This window comes from Metopolophium dirhodum, chromosome 6 (genome assembly GCF_019925205.1).
Source record: "Metopolophium dirhodum isolate CAU chromosome 6, ASM1992520v1, whole genome shotgun sequence".
In the NCBI taxonomy this organism is placed as follows: Eukaryota; Metazoa; Arthropoda; class Insecta; order Hemiptera; family Aphididae; genus Metopolophium; species Metopolophium dirhodum.
Window position 1 is genome coordinate 16054155 of NC_083565.1, and position 24872 is coordinate 16079026.

Genomic DNA, 24872 nt, shown 5'->3' on the forward strand with positions numbered 1-24872 from the left:
ATCGACTTTCCCACATATTTGATATTATTCCCCGAATTCCTAAAAATGTCATATTAAAAAAAGTATTTGAAAATGTTCGGATTTTAATTTTTGGAGAAGTTAAAATCAAAAAATCAAAAATGTGGAAAAGTCGACTTCAAGTAGACTTGAAGACAAATTCAAATCTGTTTTTAGAATTCTTATCGCTTCATTAGATCAATTGGTATGTTTGGCAAAAACACATCTAAAATCCTATGTCGCGCGTGCGTTAGACAAAAACAGAAAATCACGGTATCAAATCCCCTTAGTAATATAATAATATGGTCATAAATCATAATAAAATATAAATTAGATTTATTATAAATTATATTTTATATATTCTGTCATGGTGATGGTGGGGACTGGGAATCATAGACCTATGAACTAGTCTATGGTGGTGATGGTCGCAACAGTTTATTACCAACTTTGGTTTTCATAAAATATCTTCCCTTTTCTTGGCCGTGTCATGTTGGCAATACCAGTCGGCTAATTCGCGATGAATTTCGTGATTCGGCGAATCGTAACAGATAACGTAGCTACTGTCTAGCTAGCTGCTAGCGCTTACTGCCTACCTCTAGCTCCAGCAGCTCATCGGCCTCGCACTTCGCAGTCAATACTTTCATTAATAATAATAATAATAATAATAATATTCTCGATTGTATAGGGTAACTTTTTTTGTGTTTAGATTTTTTTACCTTATTAGTTATTAGTATTTCGTTTTCCCCTTCTCGTTGTATTGGATCCACGGGCATCAGTCATTGGACATTCTCTAGTTTCTCACCAGTCTATGATCGCCGATCGTCCTAGGTGAAGCCGGTCGGTTCTGCATCATCGATATTATATTATTATTACTATAGTCAGGTGAGTCATCAATTCGAATATTTTTGATAATATAATAATATGAGTAGTGAGTACATTACATTAATACGCCCGAATTTGACGACTACATATTATATTATCTATGCTTGTTTTGAAACAATATAATATTGTTCCACCGATTAGTTGTATTGTATTATTTAGCTTTTTGTCCAAACTACTAATTTTATAGGTAGTGATATTATTACAGTTCCCAGATTTGAACGATCAGTTTGCGGCATGATGCTATGTATCAGCAGCCAATTAGTTCAATTATTAAATACGAAAATCAAAATGTTATCTGATTAATTATTTCTTTGTAAACATTGTGACTAATCAGAATAATCAGATGACAATTTATGTAAGGAAATATAAAACTCCATGTTTAAGTCATAAAACAAAGATTAGTAGAACAATATTGGGTATAGGTACAATTATTTTTCATTTATTCATGATGTGTCTAATAGCTTACATACTTGGGCTCTATATTTGTTTGAACATTTCAAATAATAAATATAGGTACCGATTTTTAATTAAATAACAAAGTGAACAATACCTAATTTTTATGAAAATATTCTAATTTAATTAATGTTTTTGTGGTTGAGTATGTATGACATTTTATTGAGGTCAACATAATTCAGTACCTACAATTATTTAATGGTGCATCAGTGCTTAATACATTTTTGCTCTCCAATTTTTATAAACCATAAACAACTGATTTAATAGAATATCTACCTAATAAAACATGAACCATATTATGTCATTTCCAGCATCCTGGTTTTTGTTTCCTTAAAAAATATGCAGTTATTTTCTTATTATAAGTAGGTAGGTAGAAACGCTCATTAAATACATGTTAAATAGTAACTTGTTTACAATAATTTGTAATGAATCTGTTTGTATATTATATTTTTAACTCTGACTTTTTTTCAAAGAATTGTAAGATTAAACATACATTTTTACAACATTAAAATATTATTGTTTTGAAGTAATTAAAATTTATGAGAAAATAGATTTTTTTATACCTACCTATTATAAAAATGTTCCTAATGAGTTTCAGTCAAATTATTAAAATTAATAAAAATAAAAATGTATTTATTCAATTTATACGAGTATCTAATATTCCTTAACATTTAAGATGACTTGCCAAGAAGTTTTGTTCGGTCCAATTCTGTTTAATTATAGATATTTTTTCAAAAAATATAATTTAAGTATGTATCCATAGGACATATTATTTACCTCAGTCTTTACCTTTGTTGTACCTAATATTAAATTTGATAGCGATAAATTCATCACATTAGAAAAAATTTTTTAAGTATACCTTGGGCGTAATTTAAGACTTAGGTATTAATATTTTTTTTTAAATATCTGCCTGCTTAAATTCTTCTATTTGTGTTACATAATGCAAATATCCCAAAGTCCTAATTTGTATGTATAATACATTTTACACAGGCTAAAACACATAAAGACTATATTATTCTACTGACACAATATTAAAATAATTATATAATAATATAATACATAATTAAAGCTAAAAAGTTCATATAATGCAAATTAAATAATATTAAGTTTTAAAATAAATTTGATTAGGTAGGTCCTAGATTGTAAATGTCTTAGGTATATGATTAATTAATCAATTAATTATATAATAAAAAGTTTTTTTTTAAACACCCAATTAAATCTAGGTCATAAGACATATATGAATAACACATTCTGCTATTTTTAGATACCTCTACTATTCTACACACCCACACACATTTTGTGATAGTACTAGACTAAAATGTTTAATATGTGTAATTTTTATCTATACCTCTATTTTTATTTTTTAGTATTTAATCTTTAATCATGAGTGTACAAGGGTTTGAGGATCTAATTAATGGTCCTTTGACCACTTTTGTCCAATTATCCAATCAAATTGGTGGTGATGTAGCCACTCAAGCTGCACTTGTCCTTAGCGCTTTTCAGTAAGTTATATCAATATTATTTTTAAAAAATAAACAAATTGTACCTACTGAATTATAATAATAATAACCGTTTAATTTTTTAGGGCTGAATTTCAATTCATCAAATATGCCAGTGAACATAGTGCACCAAGTGACACTGAAAAGCAAAAGCTATTACTTCCTACAAGTACTAAAATCCAAGAGATCCAAACACTAAGAGAGAAAAATCGTGGTTCTCCATTTTTCAATCATCTCAGTGCCATCAGTGAAAGTATACCTGCATTAGGTTGGGTTGCTGTGGTGAGTAATTTGCTATACGTTCCGAATTGATTCATCCAATTTAAAAACCCTATTTGTTGTAAAATGCATGTAGTTTCAAGTTAAGATAAGTTTTAAAGGTTATTCATTACATACAAGTTTTTGTTATCATATTTACAATGTCCAATGTGTTCCCATTACTTGTCTTTAGACTTAGCAGTCTACAATTTTTTTCTTTGATTATACATAAAAGGAATTGTTTATGTACCTCCCCTTCTAAAAGATATTGATGAACTGAAAACTTAAAAGTTGCATTACGGATACTTACATGCTTCATGATTCAACATGTTTATGAGGGATTTGGCTATTGCTTAGATATGACTTGAATAATGGTGCCCACATTAAACATTTTTAAACATTGTAACAAAAACTTATTGCAATTGCTAACCTTTATAACTTATTCTAAATTGTAATTACTCAATTTTTTTCAATAAATATGATGAATCATTTTGTACAGCCTGTATTATATATTTCTAAATGTTGAATATTTTTTTTTTAATTTTTAGTCTCCTACCCCGGCTCCTTACGTTAAAGAAAGCAATGATACTGGTCAATTTTACACGAACCGTGTGCTTAAAGAATGGAAAGAAAAGTATTTGTTACATATTTGTTCAGTTAGTTATTAGTGTTTAATATCTTAAAATCCTAACTTAGGAACAAAACTCATGTTGAGTGGGCAAGAACCTGGGTCCAACTTTTAGTTGATCTTCAAGCATATGTCAAACAACACCATACAACTGGATTGGTTTGGGCAAAAGCTGGAACAAAACCATCTGGAGGTCCACCACCCCCACCACCACCATGTGGATTGCCACCAATGGATGATTTATGTTTAGCCCCTGCTGATCCAGATGCTACTAACCGTTCAGCCTTATTTGCAGAAATCAATCGCGGTGTTGATGTCACTAAAAGTAAATATCACTATTATTATTATTATTAAGTTGTGTTTATTTATCAATAATATGTTTGTTTTAAGGCTTGAAAAAAGTATCTCCTGATATGCAAACCCACAAAAATCCCAGTATGAGAGCGAGTGGACCAGCCCCTGCTGTAATTGGTAATTCATCAGGTGTGTCAGCACCTAAACCAGCTGTTGAAAAACCTCCAGTGTTTGCTCGTGATGGTAAGAAGTGGCTTGTCGAAAACCAAAAGAACAATACTAATCTTGTGGTTGATGGTGCTGAAATGAATAATGTAGTGTACATATTTAAGTGTGTAAATTCCACTATCACAGTGAAAAACAAAATCAATTCAATCGTTATGGATTCTTGTAAAAAATCATCTGTGGTATTTGAATCATTAGTCTCATCTGCTGAGTTTATTAATTGTCAGTCAGTTCAAATGCAAGTATTGGGTAAAGTGCCAACAATTACTATCGACAAAACTGATGGCTGCCAAATGTATTTAAGCAAGGATTCTTTGACTACTGAAATTGTTACATCCAAATCATCCGAATTGAACGTAATGGTTCCTAAGGCAGATGGAGATTATTCTGAATATCCAATACCTGAACAATTTAAGACAAAAATTGGACCTAAAGGTCTTAATACTGTTGTTATTGAAGCTTCTGGGTAAATTTTAAACATTTACTCATTTGTTGAGTTCAACTGAAATCTTGAATTTATTCAGCATTTATTTAAATAGAATTAGGAGTAAAAAATAATCTTATTATTTATTTGGATGTTAATGTTCAAAATTTAAAAACTAATTTCATCATTCAATGTATACATTTATACCAATAATATTGAGTAAAACTACATTTTTATTGCAAATCTGTATTAAATCTAATGAAAATATAGGTGATTTATAAATGTATTGTGTGGTCTGAAATTTTAGAAATATTTGATTCGTACATTTTTATGTTTAAACCATATAATTTTTAATTAACATTATGTCCTGCTCATCACTATAAATAGTGCTCATATTTTTTACATTACTATTAACCCGTTTTTTACAAAATATTTATGAATTAATCAATAAAGTAACTATAATTAACTTTATAAATTCCTCGTATGATTAATAAATTATTTGAAACAAATTAATTGTGATAATTTTATATAAAAGAAAAAATATACTAATATTATTATATTAAGTATGATTCTGGTTTTTTTAATTTAAATTATTACTAATGATCATTGAAATTAAATGGTATTATTATTTATTTATTCATCAATATAGTTTATACAACAAAAATATTTATAGCTTTATTATTATTTATCACATTTATAACCTAATTCATAAATTGGTTTTTTGTATTTATTGTATTATCCTTAACTACTAACTTATAATTAAAAGTGGAAATCACAATAAAAAAACTTTTTTTTTATCAAATTAAATACATTAATGTAAATAGATAAACAATGCATTTTAAATAATTTAATATTGTGATTTTCATGAAGACATTTTTATATATTATATTATATTTTATCTTTTCACAGGAAATAAATACATAATTTAAAAAAATATTGTTTTACTTTTTCTTTACTAGTTATGCTCTATATTACTGATATTAACTGTGAGATTATTTGAACTGGTTGTTATTTCTGAAAGTCTCGTGGAGTTTTTAAGATGTTACAGCAATAAAAAAAATTTTAAGTAGAAAAAATAACTATCAAACTTAATATGATTATAATTTGAATTTTAGCTAAATAAATGAATTTTTAGTGATAAGACTTAATGTTTTAAAATATAAAGATCACAAACATATTTATAATATATTCAATTAATAATCTTAAAATTATTAATATGAATTTGCATGCAGCACCAGTTTTTGACATAATAGATTTTATTTTGTTGGTGGAACTCAAAAATGAATTATCGTGTACTTGAAATTTTCCAAATATTTTAACAGAGCTATTTATAAACATTTGACACTTGTTTTACAATGTACCTACCTCATAAGTAGCTTGTCATATTAAAACCAAAACAGTTTTTTTTTTATAGAAGTATTAAGTTAAAATTTATATTTAAATGAAGAATAATATTTTTACCATTTTTCTCAATTTTAAAATGTTATTTGCGGATACTTGAAACTTTTAACTTATATTTTATACACACAATGACATTTTCAAATGCAATGTTTACCGCAAAAATTAATCCAACCTACCATATTACTAACATTAAAACAAATTATTTTAATTGCAATATATACATATCATAAAATATACTTAGTAAAATGGGGTGAAAAGCCGTCTTTGCTCAGAATATTGTTTTCCATTGGGAATTATTTGTTATTGAACTGAAATTGAACATATACATTATAGTGACTTAGTTGATGACGAGGTACACTTGACGCCTATTGTACAGCAGAATGGTTACCTACTTTTCCCCTTCTTTATTGTTTGAAAATTAATAAAAATTGCTTTACTCCATCGAACACACTTTATTATAGTGTGCATTTTTTAATACAAACTTTTAAACCTGTATCTATAAAGAGCTTGATTTCAAGCAACAAGCAAACCGGCCGGTCAGCCATCTCAACACGTCATGACTACTTATGTATAAAATATAATAGATACCTCGTCAACGGTAATCTTTTTTAGAGTTTATGTACCGATCTATTGCTCAAACATCAGAAATGTAAGGAATGTAAAAAACTATATTTCAGATATATTCACTATTTAACATTTAAAACTCGTCAAATTAATGTGTTCCTTGTTTGTCACAACTTGATAAATTAATATAACCATAAATAAGCAGAAATATTTTTATATCTATCTGCAATTATTTGTGGTTAGATTGGATATATTTCTTTAAATTTGTTATTAATGTAAATCATTGATAATTGATTGCGAAATATGTTAAAATCAATTACTTAACACCGAGTGATCTATTCAACGTAAGCATCATTATTTCAAAAACTGTTAATATTGTTTAATGATATATGCATTTTTAATTCATTATCCCAAAACAGAATATTATTGGAGTACTTTAATACATAAAAATAGAATTTTGTACAACTAGTTTATGAGTTAAGTAATTATCGATGAGTGGAGACTTACAGTGTCAGCCCACAAAGTGTTTGCACATTACTTCGCTTGTCAAAACTTTAAATACTTATAAATAATAATTCACTTATCCAAAATTTGGCTTTTAAGCCGAAACACTCCAAATAATTTTCTGCTTTGGAATATGAAATAAAAAATTATTTTGTAACAACTTAAAATTATGTAAAAGAAATATTCTAAAAAAACATTAGTGCTTTCTGAAATAATTAGCGTCTTATATTAAATGAATCATTTCCGTCTGTATTAGTATTCCAATTTAAGACAATAATTATTATGAAATGATGTTCCTGGAATATTTTGAAAACATATCCAAATACAGGTGGAATATAGGACAGAATTATTTTAGAAATTTTGTTTTAAGTTAAAATAATAATAAACACTGATGAAATACTAAATATAAACGTGTAATTATTCTACGATTCAAACATTAACAATGTATAAGCTCTCTCTGTCTCAAAAATACAACATTTAAATACCTATAATACCCCAAAAATGTATATTATGTATGTATAACATTAAAATAATCAACAAAATTATACAAGTAAAAAAATAAACATTTCGAAAAATTACAAAAATTAACTTTTGTATTTCCTAAATATCTAAATACATTATTTAGCTAAACAAACTTAAATAAAGTGTTAACGACATTATTTAATTATTTTTAACAAAAAAAAAATGGTGAACACAAAAATAATAAAATTAAAACAAAAAAGGAATGCCATACACGCTGGTAATATTATTAAAATAAACAAAAAAAATTGCATTAAGTACTTATATAAATTATTATTGTCAAGACTAGAAATTGTTTGATTTATATTTGTTCATTTCTGTCACATTTTTATTGTGATATGTTGAATAAAATAAACTCAAAAATAACCAAGTAAAAATGATTTCATTTTGGATTTAGTTGGAGTATTTTAAACTGTGATCACTACTTGATAACCAAAATATATCTTTTATGCTCAAATGTAACGAATACATTGGCCACCTAAATTTTTAATAAATGTATAGTTATGTTATTTATATAGAAATTGTTAAATAAAATTGTTCATTCCTTTATCTCAAAATTAATTCACTTTTAGTCAAACAACTTAAAGCTTGTGTATAAGTGGAGTGCACATTCAAGCGTGTTGTTGAGATTATTTTGAAATTCATTTCATCAGCTGATAACTGTAGGTCGTTTTGGATTAAACATCACATCAAGACAACTCTCCGATTGGAGTGTTTCGCATCCATAGTTCATGCATAAACTCATAAAGATCATCTGACACAGATACCTATATTTTTAAAGATAAATATATTATTATAAATTTAAATATTTAAAGTATAATCTTAGAAATGACTTACTTTATAAGGAGTGGGATTCAGATTTCTTTTAATGTCAGGGCGTATTGTTCTTAAAGATTCTTTGACATGTTCTCGGACTTCTTTTAACTCTGGTAGTCGTTGCATAATATGCCCATTTTCCCAATAAACCTAGATGTACATAATAAACAAATATAAATAAATTATTATTTAGGACTATGAATCTAAGTTTTACTTTATATAAAGGTTTTATTTCTGATGGTACAACAAATGCTCGTTTCTTTTGATCAAACGGATGTCTGCAAAGAAGTTTTGTTTTGGCTATTGGTGTATCTTCAACAGACTTTTTCAATAAGTCTATCAAGGCAAATCCTAAGAATAATTAAAATAGTATCAAATAACTCAAACGTAAAATTCTTAATTTACATACCATCGGCACCATACAACCGAAAGGCATCCTTTTTACCAGGCATTGTAATTTTGCTACCATCTTGACTTAATTTAATTCGTGGTGTACCATTTACTTCGACTAATTTATACACACAACCCAGAGCTGGTTGTCTTTGGCACGTAACTAAATTCAAAACATTCAGTGCATTATTACTTGAAATTAAATTAACTATATTTCTAATTTACCTAGATGTGTTCCGATTCCAAAACAGTCAATACTATGCTTTTGATCATTTAAACTCCAAATAGTTTCTTCATTGATATCATTTGAAGCGATTATTGTTAAATTAGCAAACCAAGGTATATTATACCTATACAATTTTAACATAAGAATTTCTTTTTTAATTTTGTTTTTCTTTTTATAAATTAATTTTACTTACTCTTTTGCAACTTTAACAAAAGTTTCACGAGATTTGTTAGACAAATAGGCTAAATCACCACTGTCGATTCTAACACCAATAGCTTTGTATCCAAGATCATTTAATGCCAAGGCTACAGCACAGAAGTTCAAAATTCCGCTTCTAAAAAGAAAAAAAGAACTTAAAACATCACAAGTATATTAACTGTTATATTAATTAATATCTAATTCTAATGACTATAACTATATATTCGAATAGTTATTATATTAAACCAGTGCGAACCATTGAACCTAATCAAGCATGCGTTTATGACCAAAAATGATTTGTGGATTTTTACATGCTGTAAATGTAAAAATTGTAATGGATATAAGTGAAGTATGGATATGGAATATAAGTTTAATATTATTATTAAATTTAGAGTTAACAACACATAAAAAGCAATCAGCGTTTCTCCCAAGGTCAAACACATGCGAATAATGGATAATGGGAATTCTTACCCAAAACTTGAAATGACAGGTAGTTCTTTTGGTCCTAAGAAATGCCACCTGTAATATTTAGAACAGAAAAAAATACTGACTAATTTTTGTAGGTTTATTTTTTTATGATTGTTATAATATTTTGATAATTTTAAAGGAAAAGGAAAACTTGAAATTTGCTGAAACTCTCAATGATAAACTTTTTGTTAAATACTATCCTAAAATTCTAACATGTAATCTAAACTTCTATAACATTATAATAATTCCCCTATAGCTAAGAATTTTAAACCATTTATTTTATTTTAATATAGTAATTTTTTGTAATTATTAAAAAACCTAACTTTTGGAATATTTAAGAGCTTTAGGGACATTCTTACAATGTACGATTAAAGTAAACCGACCGAATTCTTACGGTAATAAAATCTGTTATCAGTCAATTAGTGTCAATCAACACTTTACCGGACATTGTAACAACAGCCCTTAACCATATTACTTTATAAAGTCACTTGATAGAAACTGAAAAAAAACATGCCATAAATTTGAATAATATGTAAATATAAAAGCACAAACAAAAACATTAGCTTAAGTTAAGATTGTTTTAAAATATGTAACATATATTATATATACATATATGTTAATTATCAGTCGTGAAAAAATACAAATGTATGGTATTTGCATGCCCTTAAGTATCCCAAAAGTTACATTTAAAGCAAAAAAATCAAAGTAAACTGGCCATGGTCTATTAGATGAACCACCTAATATCGTAAATTAGGTGAATCACCTAATATCGTAAATTAGGTGAATCACCTAATATTTATAGTAAAAATCACAATAACTCACTTGTTTACATCGTAAGTGTCTATGAGTGCTACAAAACCTTCTGGAAAAGCAATTGCAAATGAAACAAGAGCAGCCAGTTCTCCATCAGATGCTTGGCTTTCAGATATGTGTAAAAGGTTTGATAATGTAGTACGCCATGATAAAGTCAAGTCGATCAAATCTTGTTCTTTGCCATTATTCAAATTAATTAGAGTCTATAAAAATAAACCAAAATATAATATAATAAATAAGTAAATTATACATAAAATATTTAATTAAAATTGTTTTCCAATATGTTGAAAATAAAAATTAGATTTAGATTTAGCAAAATATTGTTTATGGTAGGAGCAGTGCTTCAAAAAGTTTCATAAAGCAACTTGAAAAATAAAAACTTTAGATACTATGAAAACATAATTTTTTGATTTTTTAAAAGTATCTTTAAATTTATAAGGAAAAAAAATAAGCAGCAATTGTCAAATTTTTTTTAAATAATGTAGGGCAGTACGGATACAACAAATATTTATAAAATAGAAAAATTGAATTATATAAATACTAAATTATAAAATACTTAATTTCCCATTTTTTTATTTAACTAGTTCATCATTAATATGACAGAAGAACTTTATTTTTTAGTTAACCTTCAATTATTGTTTCATTATTTTTTGATATTTAAAAACCAAATTTTAGAACCGTATTAAAAATAGATTTACATTTAATAATTTAAACTATATTTTAGTACCTTGGTTTTCAATTCACTAGGATTAGAAAATGATGTTATATATGCATGAGCATGAGTTCCTTTAACTGGTATATTGAACATTTTTCCAGCAAGTAAATTACTTGTTCCATCAAATCCTCCTAAAGAATAAAAGTATAAAAAAAATTACTTATCATTTATGATGTTATACAATATTACATTATTATTTTATTTTTAATAAGAATACAATATAAATAGGAGAAAAACGGGGAAACTCGCTCTGCTATACTCGGTTTTGAGTGTACCTCGTCTTTAAACAAGTCACAGTAATGGATAAGTCAATTTTGAATTCAATAATAAATCATTATTTACGATAAATAATTCTGATCAAAGAAGATGAGTGGTTCATCATCTATTTCTAAGAATAGTTTATATTAATATTCAAATTTTCTTAGTAGGTTAGCAAAAACATTGCATATAGCTTGTTAGTCAATATTTGACTATATCTAATTGGTGTGCCAATGACCATAGAATGATACCAATAGATTTATGGCATAAAATTAATCTAAACATGAGGTGAAATATTTCAAGTGTCTGCAATTATTCCGTTATGAATTAAACAAATAATTTCAACTGGTATTGCATTATTATTTCGGTTTTTTTATTTTTTCAAATTATTATGAATAGTACCAAGAAATTTTCTGCCAGAAATCGTCCTAAATTGTGAAAATTGAAGCAAATTTTCTGCTCCAAACATAATGATTAACAAAAAAAATATCATGAAAAACACATCATAGTTAAATCAACACATTCCTTGCTCCACTCTGAATCTAGTACTCTCTAAAAAAATTATTAATTTGATAAAACTAAAAGTTAAGTCATAATATAAGTTACGATTGTTTTGCTTTTAATGCACATCAAACATTTTTAATTTAATCAACAGACTCAAATTACCTTCACATAAAATTAACCATAATTATAACAAAATAAACTATTTTTTTAATAAGTGTACATTTTTCTATACTTAAAATGTTAGATTTCTACAATTTATGACAATATCATTTTAGAATTTCTTGTAATAGAATAAGAAGCTTTAGATAACAGAGATTGGTGTTCCACAAGGTTAGGTACCTACTCAGATATAAAATAAATGTTCAAAACCTTTACTCCATTTTTAATATTAATATAATTAAATATTATAATATTTCTTTAAACTCTTTAAACATATTGATATAAATAATTTATTGGTATTATTATTATTTCCTCATAATAGAACTATAGTGTAAAAATAGGTCATTATTAGTTAATTTATTTTTATTGTTATACCCAAGATTCCCAACATTAAATAATCAAAACAATTTACAATGGGTAATTAAGTATTTTATGACAAATTTTTAGTATATTATCAGAATTAATATTACAGCAATCGTATGAATTAAATATTGTTCATTTTAAGACCAAAAAATATATCAACACCTTACCATGAACATTTAAAAAAATATAGATACACAAAATTAACTTTAGTTGGATTTAAATTAAATACATTGAATAATACAGAAATAATGTACATAAATAGTAAGAAGTATTATGTATTTTATTGAAAAATCTATAATTAGTACTACTGCAGCAGATTCTTCTGTTTTTTTTTTTTATTGTATATTGTGATGATTAATAATATTAAACAACTTATACTATTTATATATTCAAGAAGACTCATGTAAAAAATGTAGTGCGAAATAAAATTCAGATATCAGAAAAGTGTTTTTATTTGCTCATCTCAGAGCAAATAGTAGTATGCTGAGATATTATATTTAACTAGAAGGCAATAATATTATATTATTGCATTCAAAAAATTATAATAAATTTAATATACTCAAAATATTTTAAAACAGCTGATAAATTCAAAAATTATATTCTATTATTTTATCATCCTAAGTGAGTAATTCAAAGATAAAAAAAAAAGTTGAACATAATTGCAACATTATGAAATTAGTTTAGTTTATGTTAAAATTAAGACCTTGAGGTCATCATTTTTTAATCTATCTGTCGAACAAAGTAATCATCAATGAGAACTTTGGCAATCATTCAATAAAAAATGTTATTTATGAAATACCAAAAACATTCATTTAATTTTAATTGCAATTATATGTAAATAAGTTTCTTCATTTTCTTTCACTTGAATATTAGTTAGTTCAAAGACATTATGTCTTAGACATACAACAATTTCAGAACTAATAATTAATATATTATGCAGTTTTTAACTATTTTTTCTATAATATATTATAATATATTATATTATATATTATATATTATTATATATTATATTATATATTATATATTATTATATATTATTATTATAATATAATAATATATTATTTCTATAATGTAACTTTTCAACACTAATGAAGATACATATTTATATGGTGTTTAGTGTTTACTGTTTATATTAAATATTATTATTCACCTAAATTCTAGATACATTTTTTTTTAACCAAACCAATTATATACTTAAAATATATATAAAAAAAGATCATATTAAAAAATTATACAATTATAATTTATTGTTACAAAAATGTAAGCTCAAAAAGTAATTTATAACCTGTCAGAAAATTAAAATTGAAGTTTATTAAAAATGTATTAAAGTCATTTAACTTAAAGTATTCGTGATAAAATTACACAAAACAAAATAAGTTTGAGTTCAAGTTTAGTGTTGATTACTAGTAAGTAATAAAACACGTATCTAGTCATAATTCACTTGGTACCAGTCACTGCCTGACATGGCTTGTATCGCAATCAATAACCAAGTTCAACCAGTACCCAGCACACTAGCAAATTGTGATTGTAATACTTGATAATGCATGACTATTTTTTTGTTATTAAAGTTAAAATTACATACCAATGTATGCATACTTAGAAGCAGACAAACCACCATCAGGACCTTGGGCTCGCCTTAAGCCAAATTCTAATAGTGATACATTATCACCTGCTGCCATTCTGTATCGAGCAGCATTTGTTGCCATTAAACTAAACAACAATTTTAAAAATATTATAAAATTTTTATTTATACATTTTATTAGTAGTCAATACCTAGAGAAGTTGACCAATGTTAATAAAGTTGTTTCTAGAAGTTGAACAACAATTAAAGGTCCTTCGACTCGAATTAAAGGCACTCTGTAAATAAAATACTAATTTAATTCTATACTCTAAAACATAAAAAACAGATTTAAACAATTCTTATTAGGCCAATAAAAATATAATATAAAGCAGTAGGTACAACTTTAAAGTTATTACGTACATACACAAGTGTTCTGATTCCATTCAAAAGTTAACTATATAAAATAATAGCAATGACATATAATGTTGTGATTGGATTTTAGAAAAGTTATTTTATTATCCAATGATCACAATTAAGTGGTACTCAGAATAAATTCACTACTAGTGGTTGAGTATAAAAATACCCAAAAGAATCTTCGTACAGAAAACATTTTTAAGTCACAAGAAAATGATTCATATCAAAAACTTTTAATGCCTATTTAGTATTTTTACATCAATGACCCAAATTAATATTATACAATATAATAAGTACCTATACAATACAACACAATAATTATTTATTATTTACATAACTAAAACCTGTTTAATCTAAACAGTGCTAATAAACACTTTAGTAATAAATACAATTTACATTTTCTTTTCAATTACCTTGGAAACACAACTGAACCTTCATCAATAGCATATAATTTCACATCTTTAGCAGTTAGTTCCTTTAAATATACAAAAAATGATTGTTCAATTGTAGGTGGCAGTGTCGTTTTTAAGTACTCAATATCTGAAAACACAAAAATAGTTTTTCACAATTATTACTCTTTTGATGAAGGTATTTATTGTCGTTAAAATCAATATAATGAAAACAATAACTACTATCCACATAAGTTTGTCCAAAATAACTTATAACCTAGAAGACTTCAAATCAACAAAATGTTATCAAATACCTATTTGAATTTGTAAACAATACATTAAGCATTTTTTAATTGTATGTTTATTATAAACTATAATTACTAATTAGTCTATACTAAATTAAACTATTTTCAATTTGAATCATTATTCATAAGTGATTGTATAATTTCACTACTTATCAAAAAGCCAAATATGTAACCATTGATTATTTTTTTTTCCATTACAGTTGTACTGTAACTATACTTTGTTAATACCTAATTACCTAGTATAAAATTATGTATGAATTATCAACCACAACAAAAGTACCTTGTCATTATACTTATGTTTTTGATATTTACTTCATTAAGTGAGGTATTTTAATTTAAAGTGTGTAGACTATTAATTGATACAAACTCAGTTTTAAAGTGTTATATTTAATTAATCTACATTGTAAGAATTTTTTTTATGTATTAATTATCTAAATATCATAATATGACGACTTACCTAATCAATTCATATTATTGAAATTGTATAATGTATAGAATGCAACATTAAAAAAAAAAAATGTTTCAAGTAAAATCATGTATCAAACATAAGTAGTTTAAAGATTATTGACAATTTTAATGATAAATTCAAATGTCTATAAAATAATCGATCAAAAAATTAAATTGGAGCATTAAGTACTCATTAATAAGCTATAAAACATTTCAAATTAAATAGATTATAAGTGTTTATAGTAAATATATATGTAGGTATTCAATTACAGACATATTTTTAAAGGTACCTATTCAATTCAGCGCTTATAATAGTTAATTGTATAAATTTGTTACCTTAAGTATTTAAATATTTAATAGGTGTACTATTTGTACAGAAACATGATTTTTATACTAAAATCACCTAAAAACATATAGGTAGCACAAAAATGTTACATATGAATATGTTTAAATGTATAATGCTGTAAATTATATATTTTAAGTACCTAGTAACAAATTGTGGGGACAGAGTGGCCGAGCAGACTAAGGTGTCAGCTGCGATGCAGCCGACCTGAGTTCAATACCTCGGCATTTTTCTTTGGGCAAGTCACGGTGTCCGGAGAACAAGTGACACCATCCCCCACCCGGGGCACAGCAGAAACCTACGGGTGCCCCATTAGAAATTCTGCCAAAACAAAACACACACGTGTACCAACCTACCCAACTTAAAAACCTACAGTGCCCTCCCCCACACCCAATAGCCTATGTTGCCGCGAGTTACCCAATAAAAAAAAAAAAAAAAAAACAAATTGTAATTATTCAGTCACATTTACACTTTTCAACTTTTACTTACCATAGTAATACAATTAGTAAATATCTGTTCTACACTATTCATAAAACCCAAAAGGTAACATACCACTATTTAACATTAACAAACAAATGAACAAATTTGAATCTGAAAAAAATTAATTTCTGCCTAAGTTTAATAAAAACTAAGATTATCAATAATTGTATAATAGTATGCTAAACCAAATGGAAGTTAAATTATTAAATATTTACTTTGAGGTATACCAAAATTTCAACCTTTGTTATATACGCTTTTTAATGGTTTTAGATATATATTTTAAAGCATTTTTTAGAAGAATAAAAATGGATCACTAAAAATATATTATTATTATAATTTATTTTCTTGAAATGGACTATTAAGGCTTTGACAACTGAGGTCATTAGCCAGCTACTGTGGGGAGGGTACTGTTGGTTTGAACTTGTGTATGTATGTGTGGGGAGGATTTGTCACTGAAAATTCCGGGTGGAAATACACTTTTAAGTAACTAATATTAAATAACATCGGTACCTATACAGTTATAAATTTATTTTCAAATTCTTAATTAAACGTACACATTTTTTTTAAAAGAAAATATTTTAAAAACTTACCACTGTCAGAATAATTGAAATTTTCCAAAAATCTTAAGCATTCTTCCAATCCACCGAATATGGTAAACTCGCCTTGGAATGGATTCTGACGAAAAAACAAATCAAATACAGCTGTATCGGATGTTTTTTCTGATTTCCAGTATGCATAAGCCATTGTAATTTGATATAAATCTGATAAAACAATAAATACAATTACCTATATGAATAATGAATTCAGTCAAAGAACATTTATATTTACACTAATTATCAAAGATGTAAGTTAAAAAGTTAGCCAAAAATAAAGCCTAAAGTAGTGAAAGTGGACTAGTGGTATAGCATAAAATGTAGTCTCTTAATACATACTTTTTAAGGACAGTGCCTATAATATATTATATTTACAAGGTCTCACTCTAAGAATAAAAATTAAATCTTTATTGAAAACCAACTCCACATTTATTTAAAATGTAATACTAAACAATATAATATAATGTGAAACTGTGAATATAATTAATTGTGTGACAGCCAATTATAATACAATTAGTACATAAATAAAGCCATTAAGGTACAAAATAGAATAAAAATGTAATGGTATCAATTTTTTTTTTTTGGCCAAATATTAAAATAGAAAGATTTATCTTAACAATTTCTTGAACTTCACCTGAGTATTTAATTCATGAGCTTTCATATTTTCAATGGCGAATAATTAACTAATAAATAATTGTTGAAAAATTACAATAGGTACCTCCTAAAGTTATTCAATTAAATTGTTTTCTTTTTTAAATTTTAGTTTTAAAAATGATTATTTTGTAGTAGTAAGTACCTAACTATAATGAAGTATATTATACCTAAATCATCAACATTAGAAGTTTTATATATAAAAGTAAGACTGTAACTTAACGAAAATCTATGAAAGTGTGTAGGTACCTAATTTAAATTAAAACAATTTAAATGTACCTAACAACCTGTACATTATTTCACTACTAATAGGTACATATTATAATAACAGGTACCAAATCTATAGTTTATTTTCAATAAGTCTAAATAGGTACTACAACAGTTTTAATTTTTGCATTTTGATATTGGTTAAAAAAAATATAGGATACCTAACTTATTAAGAACATACAATCGTATGAACACAGAAATAATGAATGGATGGTAAAATAAAACGACCTGTTTGTTTGTTACCTGTGAGTAAAGGCTGCACAACACAGTTGTGGACCTGAAGTCGCGTATGGACATTATTGCTTTCGTCGACGCTCATCGTGCGAATGGGTATTGCAAATGTCTGAGGTGAGCGGTAGGTTTAAAATAATTTCTTTGATTTCACCTTAAATAATAAATACATAAAAAAAGATTAAACAGACCGAAAATGACTAGGACATTGTTGTGTAAATTGTGTTATAAAATACCTGTGCGTTATTGCACACTTCCATTAACGAATACAAATCAAGAAGAACGGACGACCGCGCAATACGGCTAACACAGGACAACTGAATAGTGAAATAGTGAAAAGTGAAAAGTGAATTCTGTTTATTCCGAAGTCTGAACCGTGATTATCACTCTGAACTACCAAAGTCCACAACGCGATTCCGCTCATTCACATTATAGCCTGCCTATAGGTAGGTACGTTTTGTCAACACGCAAATTGTGTTCAATGTTCATTGCACAGTAACCGCCATTGCCATTTGCCGCCACTCGTGCACGATTTATCACAATATTATTACAGACATCACAGTGGATTTATAGACTCTATGAAATTTAAAAAGTGAAAACTGAAAAATGATAATGTATTATTATTATTATTATTATTATTTTACTAGAATTTGGACGTGAATAATTATTGTGCGCAGTAGCACAAAATCACGGTCGTTGTGCATAATACGTGATAATAATATTATTGTCACAGAATGAGAATATTGTATAATATTATATTATAGTTATATTCCGTGATTGTAGGTAATGGCTGGCAATAAATTATAGTGGCAACAACTACAGGCTCGGGGTTGATAAATGATAAGGATCTTATAATATGGGACAATAATAATAATAATAATAATAATATTATGATGCGATAATGATACGAAAAATAAAAATATACCATGGACATAAAAGTAAACATAATACGGCTAATTGTTTTATTAATAGTCATTTGACATTCGGAAATCATGACTGATGATCTATTCGAAGTCTATTATAGTATATAATATAATAATATATATTTTGAACACTTTCCTAGATGAAATAAGTTTAATTTTATTTCACATTATTTTAAAATAATATAATATCTAATTATAGTAGGCATTCTAGAAGGATATACATAACGAATATTTATATATTATATAATAATATTTTATTAGGCTAAATAGTGACCTACCTAGCTAGATATACCTATTGGCTATAATTGCCTAAATTTAAAGGTACGGTTCCTAATCTATATCTAATACGTGTGTATATGGCTAAATATGTACCCACCATAATCCAGCTATAATACCTACCTATAATCTCTATTCGATAGGATATTATTTAATATTATAATTCAAAAGGTTAGGTAACATATTTATAACAATACAATGTGAAAGATAGTTTGAATAATAAATAATAATCACCTTGACTTGACATTAAAAAAATTATCGAATAATATGGTGAATTATGGCGTGTATTTCATTAACAAATTTGTATGGCTTATTGTGTCTACTGTCTTCAGTCTTGTACTAGTAAAGTTGTACTTAAGTACGTCTTTAGTAAGCACTAAATTACGTATATATCTATAAAAAAAAAGGTAGGTGCTTGTAAATAAAATAATTTTGTTTTGGAAGTCCAAAATAATATATAATATGTAATTTTAATATTTATGTTATTGATTATACCTTCTTATTACGCTATCTAAGTAAATGTTTAAAATTATTACAATATTTTTTGATTGTAACTGTTAAAAATACTAATATAATAATTATAGCTACTTAGGTAGGTCATAGGTTGTAGGTTGTAGGTAGATATTTTGTTGAATACAATAATAGGTACATTAACTTATATATTATTAATATTTGTTTTGATATGTAGGTAAATAATTTAAGGTAGGTACCTTGGTATTAACCTTGCCTACCTAGTACATATAGTTATTTATTTATGTATTTATTTATACAATATACAACTTATAAGTTATAACTAGAATTAAGCTTGAAATAGTGACCTATTGACTAATCTGTTTTTAAAAAATGTATTTTTACGTACTCTTTCTAATCTAACTAAATTACATACAACTATTATACAAGCAAATAAGTTTTCAAAAACGTAAATGTTTCTAGGTGGGTACTGGTTAGTACAAATAAATATTTTAAATAGATTGATATGTCTATATGTCTACGCGGGAGAAACAGTGTGGATAGCTGTTTCCCCAGTGAGATGTGCTTGTAGCGACCTAGCTGTTCACGAGCGGATTGGATTTCATCAATAAATTATAAATCGGTTGTATATCCGGCATAGGCAGAGACTATTACTTAGAAATAATTTTTTGGTTGAACCCCTTAACTTGATTTATTAGCTAACTTTCATATATTCGATTTATTTTAGATTCTGAGTGTTGCGACGTATAATATTTACAAATTACAATGATGTGTGTTTTTTTGTTATCTGTCTGTCATCAACATTTGGTGTAGTAAAAATGCTCCGATTTTCAACGTCAGCATTTTTTTCGATAGGAAGGTGAATCTAAGCACCAGGAATAACAAATTATTTGTTTTGAAAAATAGATAAAATTTTTTTGCTGAAAATCAAAAAACTAACAACCGTAGACCCTTGAAATTTTTACCAAATATTTATAATTTCATTTTCCATAATTGATAACATTTTTGAATATTTTGACTCTTTTTAAGCTATTTATGGCCTTGATACATTTTTCTTAAATTATTGTCGTAAAAACTTTTTTACTTAGTAAAAAAGATTGAATATTAATCAAGGGTCCTCATTCATATAAGATGCTTTAATAGCAGTTCAAAAATATTAAAGATATAATATACCTATTAGCACGATTATTTTTATATGCATTTATAGTTTACATTTTGACAAAATTCCTCAAAATCCCGAAATGTTTCAAATAATTTTTCAGATAGAAATTCATAAAGAAGGTTATAACCTAACCTATCTATATATAACAAAAAAAATATAACTGAAACGTAACATTAATTTTTTATGAGCGTTTCAGCGTTTGAATTAAAAATGTTTACGATATATTTTGATATTCAGCGATAATTTAACGAATTCCAATTAATCGATTTTTGATATTTTGTTGTAACTCAAATACGAATAACCGAAGAAACTTACTTCACCAAACATGTATATTAAAATTGTCCATACATAGTAAAATTTTCAAACTATTCGACTATTTTTGTGATACTTATAGCAATAAGAAATTTTTTTATATTTTGTAAATTATTTTCAGTTAAAAATATATATTAGTTTTTCTTTTCATAGTTAATATTAGAAATTTTAATAAAATAATTCCAACAAGTTCTTCTACCTTTATCAAACAAAAATTATGTTGATTCGGTTTCATATATCGGTATTTATTTTTTCCGATTTCGTTTTTGGTTTTCAATATTGCTATTTATTTTTTCAGATTACAATATCAGTATTCATTTTTTTGAAACCCCCCTAAGTAGGATAGGTGTTCACATGAAGGAACATGGGGACAACTCCACCACTATAAATGAGAATTTCTATTTTCAATTGTTATTCTACATTTCTACGATAAGCCGGAATTGACTCAAAAGTGAATACAATTAATATATATTAATATATTAGACTATAGAATAGGTAATAAATGCAACGTTAACGGCAAAAATTAATTCAACATACCGTCAGCCAAATTACTAATATTGAAATAAATAATTATAAATTATAATAGCAATATAATTATATAATTAAATATTTAAATATAGGCTGACAGTTGACCAGGTTTCATACATTTTTTCGAACTTTTACCTTGCCAAAATAGTGTGCACATTTAAAAATATAGATATGTACTTACAAATTGCACACAATATTTTGACAAGGTCAGAAACTTGAAAATGACAAAACGACCAGGTCTCGTATAGTCGTATAGAAACCAGCAGCTGTGATTCAAACTTTTGTAAATCATTGAAAACGGCAAATACTTACAAATTACTTGGGTAATAATTATTGAGAAATCTTGAATTAAAAATGTTGTAATTGGGCAGCCAACTTACAGACCTCTCAAAACCTACTGTACAGCAGAGCATTGCTGTTATTACTTATACTTGCCCGCTTTGTCATTGAAGATTCACTTTCGTCAAAATTTAAACTTTAAAATATGAAGATATGACTTATCATGGATTATTGTTTCAATAGCTTTTTGACTAGTAAAAAAAATGTTTTATCAACATTTATGAAAAAATTCCAAAAATGAAATTGTTTATAATAATTCCTTAAAAGGTAAAAGTATTAAGTCAAAATATTTTAAAAATTCACAGTGTATAATACAAATTTACGTTATGATGTCAAGTTTTGACGATTAGCATTTTTTGAATAACAACAAAATAACTAAAACCCCGTTTAATGAAAATCGTTATTTTATGTTTGAAATTTAAAATATCCAATTTCGTCAATATTTGAGCTTTAAACTCTGATAAATAAACTTTAGCTATGTATTTTCAGTTGTTTTTAAATTCTATGAAAAAAACGTACATATTATACATTTTCAAGTTTTAGAATTTAGATATTATAGCTTAATTGTTATATAAGTATTAACATTTTATAAATTATTATCTATAATATGTTACATTGGTATCTAAACAAATTATTTTTTGAATTTTCGAATTTATGACGAATTTACATTCAAACAATAGTGTTATTGTATACTAATAATTGTATAAAATTAACTATACATAATTTATAATATAAACAAATAATTACTTATATCTATCAAAAAATAAAATAGGATAAATTTTAATAAAATATACGCACATTTGTTAAAGTATTTCAATGGTTTATTAACAAATCCAATCATAGTTACATAACCTTGAATGTTCTTTAAAATATATTGATATAATATTATTGTATATTGGCATGGAAACGATAAACAATTTGTGCTTCCTCTTAGTTTACTATCTAATTTATATAGAACATCATAAATCGAAAACTTTGTTTAGCTGAGAGGATACAGGGGTACCTCGTACCTACGCCCCGAAAAATTTTTGTTCACAACTCCGACACGCTCATTTATATTTATACTTTATAATTAATTGACTACTGATTTGAAACCTGATTTTTATGTACCGAAATTCTTAGAAAAATATTTGGTTAAGGAAAATTAAATTAAGTATGTACCTATAGGTATACTAGGTAGGTACCTATTATATATTAATATTGTAAATTGTAATTATTTAAAAAGGTAAAAATTAAATAAACGATAAAAAAAATGGGGAAGTTGCTCTAATGTAGTAGTAGTAGTATTAATATTAATGACAATTCATGAATTGAGTACCTACTACCTATAGGTAATAATTGTGGTGGGTGGGCGATCCCCCGTGAAAATTTGGGTTGCATGAATAAATTTGGGCTGATAACTTATAAATATTTTATTATTAGCCCAAAATTAGCCCAAATTGTCGGTTTACCCGGGGCCAATTTTTAGTCCCGGTCAGGCCCCGGGTATATATAGCGTTCCGTAATATTATGGCGGTTGAGAAGAGAGTTTTTAAGAGTAGGTATACCGTATACTTACGAGTTATTTATCAATTTTGAATTCAATAAATTTAAAAATATAATTGTAATTATTACAATAGCCATTCTGGTAAGGGAATAATTTTAATTTTAATTCATCTAAAAATTAACGAAGGATATTTTCTATGTAAGTTGTAAACTTGTTGTTTTATATTGTAGTGTTGATGTGCGGTTAAGACGTTATAGGTACCTATATAAGGCTATTAAGGTAAGAATACCGAACATGACGTAGGTATATGTATGTGAAGTACTTTCTGACTGTTTGATAAACTATTGCATAATACAATAGATTATACTATTATAGTATTTAAGTGAAGCCGTGAAGGCGAGTGTTTGATTTTAGTTGGTAATAAATAATAATAGATATAACAACTACCTAACAACAACTAGGATACCTACATGAGTATACTATTTAGTATACTATTTATTATGACATACTATTTAGTATTTGTGTCCGCTTGGCTATAATGTTTATTGTTATCTAATCAATTATTACACTTCAAAATAGTTTATAGTCACGTAATTTGTTAATTAAAATTCACAAAAAATACATTTTTGTAAAATACTACTTAAGTAGGTACTACCATACTAGGTACTACTACCTAAGTATACTTATGGCCTATGGGTACCAGGTACCTATAATATATCAATTACAATTTTAATTTCACGCATGTAATTAAAAAATATAAGATATTATCTATTATTTTTATTTTTTATAATTTATAAGTTATTAAGGGGATTCGATACCGGGATTTTCTGTTTTTGTTTAATACACGCGCGACATAGTATTTTAGACTTGTTTTTTGCCAAACATTCCAATTGATCTATTGAAGCGATAAGAATTCTGAAAACAGATTTGAATTCGTCGTCAAGTCTACTTGAAATCGACTTTCCCACATATTTGATATTATTCCCCAAATTCCTAAATATTTCATATTGAAAAAAGTATTTAAAAATGTTCGGATTTTAATTTTTGGAGAAGTTAAAATCAAAAAATTAAAATTGTGAGAAAGTCGATGTTCAGTAGACTTGACGATGAATTCAAATCTGTTTTCAGAATTCTTA

General features: G+C 26.2%; 2 protein-coding genes across 3 annotated transcripts; one reads left to right on the forward strand and one right to left on the reverse strand.

Annotated features, from left to right (window-relative positions):
- Positions 1-556: 556 nt before the first annotated feature.
- On the forward strand, positions 557-5469 carry LOC132947090 (adenylyl cyclase-associated protein 1). Its single transcript, XM_061017287.1, has 6 exons — positions 557-879; positions 2700-2834; positions 2918-3113; positions 3638-3723; positions 3786-4042; positions 4108-5469. Exons 2-6 carry the CDS (start codon positions 2716-2718, stop codon positions 4704-4706), a joined length of 1257 nt encoding a protein of 418 aa, XP_060873270.1. The 5' UTR covers positions 557-879; positions 2700-2715; the 3' UTR covers positions 4707-5469.
- Positions 5470-7526: 2057 nt separating this feature from the next.
- LOC132946932 (nicotinate phosphoribosyltransferase) lies at positions 7527-18951 on the reverse strand. 2 transcript variants are annotated; one of them, XM_061017050.1, is made up of 15 exons: positions 18476-18951; positions 18252-18393; positions 17088-17258; positions 14947-15073; positions 14332-14415; positions 14141-14268; positions 11287-11405; positions 10569-10762; positions 9750-9797; positions 9274-9414; positions 9080-9204; positions 8874-9017; positions 8679-8815; positions 8486-8614; positions 7527-8415 (listed from the first exon to the last, which is right to left on the reverse strand). In XM_061017050.1, the coding sequence occupies exons 2-15, from the start codon at positions 18325-18327 to the stop codon at positions 8338-8340; spliced, it is 1701 nt and encodes a 566-aa protein (XP_060873033.1). In that variant the 5' UTR covers positions 18328-18393; positions 18476-18951; the 3' UTR covers positions 7527-8337. The 2 variants fall into 2 exon arrangements, with proteins under 2 accessions (XP_060873033.1, XP_060873034.1); XM_061017051.1 differs by lacking the exon at positions 9750-9797 and having other exon boundaries at positions 18476-18950.
- Positions 18952-24872: the final 5921 nt, after the last annotated feature.

What these genes read in the sequence shown, in the direction of transcription:
- LOC132947090 (XM_061017287.1), top strand. Translation starts at nt 2,716, where the DNA reads ATGAGTGTACAAGGGTTTGAGGATCTAATTAATGGTCCTTTGACCACT. An exon ending in CATTAGGTTGGGTTGCTGTG is followed by an intron (nt 3,114 to 3,637) that starts GTGAGTAATTTG and finishes TTTAATTTTTAG; the next exon opens with TCTCCTACCCCGGCTCCTTA. An exon ending in CTTAAAGAATGGAAAGAAAA is followed by an intron (nt 3,724 to 3,785) that starts GTATTTGTTACA and finishes ATCCTAACTTAG; the next exon opens with GAACAAAACTCATGTTGAGT.
- LOC132946932 (XM_061017050.1), bottom strand. Translation starts at nt 18,327, where the DNA reads ATGAGCGTCGACGAAAGCAATAATGTCCATACGCGACTTCAGGTCCAC. An exon ending in TTTCAATTATTCTGACAGTG is followed by an intron (nt 15,074 to 17,087) that starts GTAAGTTTTTAA and finishes TTGTGTTTTCAG; the next exon opens with ATATTGAGTACTTAAAAACG. An exon ending in CCTGTCATTTCAAGTTTTGG is followed by an intron (nt 9,415 to 9,749) that starts GTAAGAATTCCC and finishes TTTTCTTTTTAG; the next exon opens with AAGCGGAATTTTGAACTTCT.